We start from the raw sequence: 7,619 nt of genomic DNA on the forward strand, positions 1-7,619 counted from the left end.
GCTTCTCTGTACAGCCCTGGCTGTCCTGGAACTCACTTTGTAGACCAGGCTGGCCTCAAACTCAGAAATCCGCCTGCCTCTGCCTCCCAAGTGCTGGGATTAAAGGCGTGCACCACCACGCCCGGCTGTTTTACACAGCTCTTAAAACATCTGTGCCTATCCTCATCTCTGAATCTCTAAACAGTCTTTGCTCATCCTGTCACTGCATAATCCACAGAAGCACAGTGAAAGGTTAGTTTTAAACACTGACTTGGGATAGTGACAGTCACTTTGACTTAAGGAGGAATATAGATTTTAATGATCTAAAATATCTTAAATCAGACTTATAAGGAAAAAGTCTTGTGGGAGCCTTGCTTTTTCTCATAGAGCTATTCCTACAGATTTGAACTTTATGGTCATATCTTTCCAAAATTATAAGAGGTTAGAAGCTGTAGGAGACATTTCCTCTAATGCCTCATAGCCTTGATATCCTGATTTTCCTGCTGTGTTCTGTCTTCTGTCAAAGTGAATGTGCAGCCCAGGCATTTCACTGACCTCAGAAGTCATCTTAAGACTGAGGAACATTGTGTGAAGACTGTTCTGAGAGGAGCCGTTTCCCAGGAAATGGCTGTCCATCTTCACATAGTGATGGCCCAGTCTCCAGCCCTCTTCTTTTCCTGGGAGAAATAACAAGCAGTTTTCATGTCTTCCTCTGAGAGTCCACTACCTGACTTCCCATGTTCTAGTATCTGGCAGACTCAATTCCTGGGGCAGATTTTGCTGGGTAAACCTCTCACTATTTCAATACCGGAAAGTCTTTAGGGGAAATCATTATTTTGTTTTGCTCTTTCATGTAATTCTGTTCTTTTTATGCGTAGATGAAGATCTCTTTTGTTTGATTAATAAGAATTAAATGCTTTTCATATGCAGAAGGATAGGTTTCTTGGGAGCTTAGGCAAGGAGATGAGTGGGTTTTTTCTCATCTGGGGCCAAAGGTATGAACAGGAGTACAAACTTCCCATTAAAAAGACCAGTGGTTGACAGTATGAGGTAATGTCAGATGCAGCCAACAGTATGAGACTGTAGTGGAAGCGCATCTCGAGAAAAACAAGGCACATTCTGATTCCCTTTGTGTTGAGATCACATAACAGAAAAGAAGCTGAAGTTTACAAACCTACAACATTACAATTTAGTTAAGATTTAGTTACGGTTTTAATGATTTAATATTTCATGAATTAATATTTTTAGCTTTATAATCCTTTGTAGCCTCATTACTAAACTAGAGATTTTTAGGTAGAGATTATAATTTTATGTACACAAATTGCCTTGACTAGTTTAAAACTGACCTTGAAAATATTTCATGCCAGATTGCCAGATCTTAGGGTCCATGTTGTATTTAGATGTTCTATAATCTTTCCTTCAAATACCTCTCAGAAATAGATGATATTCATATCTCATTTTAATAGTGAAAATATACAACACCATGTAGAGATTACTAACTTGCAGAATCCACAGAGCCAGGAAGTATAAGGCTTTCTATCTCTCAGCATCGTGATGGGTCTGTGTCAGATTTTATATATCACCTGGGCTGTGGTGATACACTCTGTCATGTCAGCACTCAGGAGACAAAGGCAGGTAGAGCAGGTAGAGCTTTGAGTATGAAGTCAGCCTGATCTACTGAGTGAGTTCCAGAACACCCAGGGCTACACAGAGAAACCCAATATCAAAAAACCAAAAGGGAAACCAAAAAACAGATGTGTGTATGTGTGTATGTATGTGTGTATGTGTATACAATTATGTTCATATGCATGTTGCTATGGCTACACACATGTACAAATGCCTTCAAAAAGCATATATACATACTTGCATATCACTGGCACAAACATATACATGCAAGTATGTACACACACATACACACACACACACACACACACACACACACACACACACACTCAGTCCTAAAAAAGCCACTGTGTAATAATGGACAATTAAAAAGTGAAAAAGAGTGACACTTCCTTTTTAGTGTAGATACAGAGCTTATTCGTGACAGAGGGAATTCAGTGGTGCATGTTATTTCTTAAGTGTTTTACATAAAATGGTCTAGGCAAAATATTTTTCCTGGGTAACCACAGCAGTGCTTGCTGTTTTGGCCAGTGCTAACATGTTAATCAATTGGGACAGTTGAAGTGTATTCTGAGGAGAATATCTTGTCCTTCATCTTTGTTACCTGCAACAATTGATATGAGACCTTTTGCAGCCATAGAAGCCAACGTGTCATTCATTTCTGTGTCAAGAAGCAGAACTAATCACTCGATGGCATTTTGACACAAGGGTTTATTTAGTGATGTTTGTATTCTGACATTGACTGAATATGTGAGGACATTGCATCAGCAGCAACTCCAACCTCACAGAATGCAAAATTGAATATGTACTTGATTGATGGCTGGAACTGGGCATTGACCTTCGTGATCTTCCTTCTGATGGTTACACACTGCTTTGCATTTACTAAGATAATCATGCAGGAAAAATATATTTTCTACAGATATAGTAATGTTCATATAATTAACACAAAAGTTAATTCAATATTTGATAGCTTCATCACATTTTATTCCCTTTTCTTATTTAAAGCTTGATACATCACTGAAACAACGCAGACATCTAAGTATTGTAGAGCATCTTATTGATACTAATAAGTATAATACATAATTCACAGGGTTTTTAAAAATTTTATGTATGAGTGCTCTATCTGCATGTACACCTGCATGCCAGAAGAGGGCATCAGATCATATTATAGATAGCTATGAGCTACCATGTGGTTGCTGGAAATTGAATTCAGGACCACTGGAAGAGCAGCCAGTGCCCTTAATCTATCTATCTATCTATCTATCTATCTATCTATCTATCTATCTATCTATCTATCTATCTATCTATCTATCTATCTTTCTTTCTTTCTTTCTTTCTTTCTTTCTTTCTTTCTTTCTTTCTTTCTTTTAATTTTTTTAAATTTACATTTCAAATGCTATCCCAAAAGCTCCCTATACACTCCCCCTGCCCTGCTCCTCTACCCACCCACTCCTAATTCTTGGCCCTGGCATTCCCCTGTACTGGGGCATATAAAGTTTGCAAGACCAAGGGGCCTCTCTTCCTAATGATGGCCGACTAGGCCATCTTCTGCTACATATGCAGATAGAGACACGAGCTCTGGGGGTACTGATTACTTCATATTGTTGTTCCACCCATAGGGTTGCAGACCCCTTCAGCTCCTTGAGTACTTTCTCCATTGGGGACCCTGTGTTCCATGCAATAGATGACTGTGAGCATCCATAACTGCTGAGCCATCTCTCCAGCTCTACAACTCACAGTTTTAATGAAGGTATTTATTTAATAAGTCATCTTAGCTCAGTTTGGAGAATAGATGATCATTAGAAATTGAGAGAAGGAACAAGATTAGCTTTAGTAATTATTAAGTTAGTTATAACTGCTGCCTGCAGATGTTTCTAGAGCTATGACTTTAACAATGGTGTCACAGCATATAGGTAGTATATATACATTTGCTCTGTGAGAAAAATGTTTACAACTTTTATTTTCAGACCAGTTTGATCAGAAATTGGTACTTACTCAGTTTCAGATTTGTGTTGCTTAAGTTGGAAAAACGACTACATGAAAAGAAGTGGAAAGTCTTACTCTATTTCCATTCAGTCTGTAAAAGAATATCAGTGGCCTCTTCTGTGGTTTCCTGCAGAATCCAGACTACGATTTGGGTGGGCTGCTGGGTAATCATGAAGGTAAGCAGGTCTATATTGCCATTCAGTGGACTGACCTTGAAACTGGTTTCTTTCTCTAAGTGAATAACCAACTGATGACTATTTTAGAACTTCCTGGAGAAAATTAAGGTGAAATTATGCATAAAAGCATGTAAAATAAAATGACATCCTGGTTTCTAGTAACTGTTTTCATTTCTGCAGTTACTCCTCATTCCATTGTGTCCAAATAATCATAGTGCAAATGAATAAATATGTATATATATAAAATATGTCTATAATATATATTATATAATGTGTCTATAATACATTATGTGTGTACTGTGTTTATAATATATTATCTATAAAAAGAACCATAAAAAGAACAGCAAGAAAAACATAGAAAACAAAACTGACCAATATGTATGATCCTTCTGGCTGCACAGTGATAAGGTTCTCCACTGGTTTGTAAATTGTCATCGCAACGATTTAAATTTATGTGCGTCTTTCCTTCCCTTTTTCTCCGTTTCTTTTCTTTTTTCCTTGATTCTAGAAAAGGTGATACCTAGTAGAAGAAAGAATTATGAAAGCAGAACTTTTACATACTCCTCCGCAGAAAGCAGAAAAATTATTAATGAGTAAGTTAAAACATTTATGGGTTTTACAACCAGTCGCGCTGGATTCCCCTATTCATGTTTTATTTATGACTGCGTGGGTGGTAGGATTGGTTTAACCTGCCCTCAGTGCAAAGCGTATTACGCTTTGCTTAGGTGCTCTCACTGAAGGAAAGAACCTCCTGTAACCAGACATTTATGTTCAGCGATGGTGGACTCTGGCGAGTGGTGAAAGAGGAGTCACTAATCCACACTCAGTTTGGCACAACAGATGAGGGCTGCCAGGACAGGGGGAAAAATGGATGGGGATTCTGTAGGTGACATTTCCTAGGAAGCCTTTTGCTAATGGGGGTGCTCTTTGTAAACAGCAGCTTCAGAGTCCCAGCTATGCTGTCGGTACCAACAAAGAGGCTTTTGAAAAATACTGAAGCCCGCCAGGGTTACACTCCTACAGTGCTTGATATAAATGATCTGGAGTGGAGTCCAAAGGTAATGCTAATGCATAGCTAGTAGCGGTAAGCATGCTTGTTTGATTATTCTATTTCAGAAAATTGTATTTTCGGTGCTCCCTCCCTTTCTCACTTAGATTACCTGCCATAAAACCTTTGGCTGCCATTCTTCATACCTTGTCTCCCAGTATCTTTCCTAACTTTCTGCATTCTCCTCTGGCCCTAGCCTTGTACTGCTGTCACACTGATCCATTGTTCTCCCTCTCTGTCTCCTCCACACACTAGCCTTTAGTACTGGAAGATGCTAAAGCAGCAGCAATGGGGAATTTCTATTTTCTAGCCACATCTATCGAAGCTGAGACCCAAATAACCCTGGGACTCCCACGGTCAGTCACAGGGTCTGAGATAACTGCACCAAAATGAGGCCAAGGTTGTAATGTGTACATTCAATATGATATTGTGAAATTACAGAAGTACTTCTAGGTATCTCTAAGTAGACTTCTGAAGAAACAGCAATGATTTCTATGTCTCTTCCCTAGTAGCCAAGGACCAATGCTACTAGCTCTTCCAGTCAGGGAGTTCGCTCATTAGCTGGAAGAAACAGTTGTCATGCTCTTCCAAATTTGATGTACCATTCCGGTCCTCTCAGAAGTCATCCTTCCACTGGTGGATGCCAGTTATTTGCAGCTTAGTTGGGTTTAAGGTCCAGGCTTTCTCTGACCAGGGTAAGTTACTTTTGTTCCAGACCTGCTATTTTTCTCGGCAAACATGTATGTGATTTACATCCTGGCTTAGTTTTCTGCTAAATTATGGTCATCTACCTTGCCTTTTACGGGTTTAGTAGTACTACTTCATCATTATTCCTACATGTTCCTGGCTATAAAACTTTATAAAACAGATATGTCTTCTTAATTCATAGTTTTGGAGACTGGAAGGATTCTATTTTGTAATATAACCGTGGCTGACAATTTCCCCCGGTTATAAAGGATGTCGCATGCCAAAAGACAGGTAATAACACGGACTGTTCTAGATCCTCTTGTCACTCCTTCTTTTAAATAATGTGTTTAATAAGCATTCTACCTAATGAGTTTAGCTAATCCTATCAGCTCCCATTGACTCTGCCTTTATCAGCATCATAGTCCCATTAAGTTTCAATCTTTTCAAAAACCTCACATTGCAACTGAAGTTTTGTGTGGTGACCCTTCTGGTTGCTCTGGTTCTTCCTCTTCTCATCTGTGGCACTCCCTGGGCTCCACCTATTGTTGGAGATTGTGGGACTCTGCTTCTGCTCCCTGGTAGCAGTTGCTGCATAAAGTATCGCCCCTGATGATTGCTCTGGATTCCAACCATTCTACAGACAAGACAAACTGTAAATAAAAGGTTTTGTAGCTGTATTGGTGTCCCAATCCCTCCACTTGAGGCCTTGCTTGGTTACAGAAGAGCCCATTCAGGCTCAGTGTCTGCCATTACTAGGAGACATTCCTAAGGTTACTTTAGAAGACCCTATGGAGTTTCTGTTGGACTGGGTTTCTACCTTGCCTCTGAAATACCCCCAATGCCAGTTGTTTCTCCAGTATTTTCTTCTTCCCCTACCTGATCTTTTCTGTTCCAAGCTTCACCTGCCCCAGTCCACTAGCAAAATCTATTCTGTTTTCACTTCCCAGAGAAATCCTTGTGTCCCAGTCTTAAGTCATCCTTGTTACTTAGCCTCCTGGATCTGAGGAGTGTATCACGATTATCTTTTGTTTTACTACAGAATCAACTGACCAGAACTCATAGAAGCTTACAAAGATCAAGAAGTCTATAAGGGTCTGAGTTAGGTCCTCTGTATTATATGTTTTATGCCTTAGTAGCTTAGTCTTCATATGGGATTCCTAACTGGGAGTGAAGACTGTCTCTGACTCTTCTGCCTGCTTTTAGAATAGTTTTCCTTCTACTGGCTGCCTCATTCATGCAGGGTTGATGTGATGTGGCTGCCTGGTCTAATTTGTAGCATATAAAGCCATATTTGGTTTAGGTCCCTAGAAGGTCTGCTCTTGTCTGAGGGAAGGTGGAAAGGCATGGATCAGGGGAAGGGAAGGGAAGGTGGGGGAGAGGCTGGAGGAAGGAGGGGAAACTGCAGTCAGGATGTTATAAAACCTGAAGAGAGAGAGAGAGAGAGAGAGAGAGAGAGAGAGAGAGAGAGAGAATGAGAGAGAGAGAGAGAGAATGAAATTTCAGCACAGGCAACCTGGAGACACATTCACAGCACAGTTAAAGCAGAGCATGAGTTCGGTTCTGCATGAGAGGAAGTTTCTATATCCTCCTGTCCCTTCCGTTTCATCCTGCATGGCCATACTTCCTAAGAAAAACCTTGCCCTAACTTAGAGTATCTTGTTTCCAAACTGTACTGATACAACTTGCCACTACCTTTTAAACATTTTATATTACAAACTAAATATTATTTTGAATTATTGGGTGATGATTTATGATTTCTATACATACTAACACAAAATCTACCATCTTTGAAATGTTTTGTTTATTCTATATTATTATGCTATTAAGCATCTATATTGTGACATGTTTGTACCTTGCCTTGATGCTGCACTAAGTTTCCCAACAAAAGCAATTTTAGTAAGGACAGGTTTATTTCGGCTCACAGTCCAGGGGGATGTCCACCACATAGGGACAGCACAGTAGGAGCATGAGGTGGCTGGTTACTTTGCATATGTATTTAAAAACCCTAGAACATTAAACACTCTTTTCTTCTTTCTTTCTTTCTTTCTTTCTTTCTTTCTTTCTTTCTTTCTTTCTTTCTCTCTCTCTCTCTCTCTCTCTCTCTCTCTCTCTCTCTCTCT

General features: G+C 39.6%; 1 protein-coding gene across 1 annotated transcript in view; it reads right to left on the bottom strand.

The window, feature by feature from the left end:
• Window positions 1–411: 411 nt before the first annotated feature.
• The window catches only part of LOC115063591, a 13,553-nt gene continuing 6,345 nt past the window's right edge, over window positions 412–7,619 (bottom strand). Inside the window, exons 4-5 of the mRNA XM_029535739.1 lie at window positions 4,137–4,284; window positions 412–656 (exon numbers count right to left, since the gene is read on the bottom strand). Of these exons, the coding sequence (XP_029391599.1) occupies window positions 412–656; window positions 4,137–4,284 (393 nt within the window). The remainder of the gene's footprint in view (window positions 657–4,136; window positions 4,285–7,619) is intronic.

This window comes from Mus pahari, chromosome 3 (assembly GCF_900095145.1).
Source record: "Mus pahari chromosome 3, PAHARI_EIJ_v1.1, whole genome shotgun sequence".
Lineage (NCBI taxonomy): Eukaryota > Metazoa > Chordata > Mammalia > Rodentia > Muridae > Mus > Mus pahari.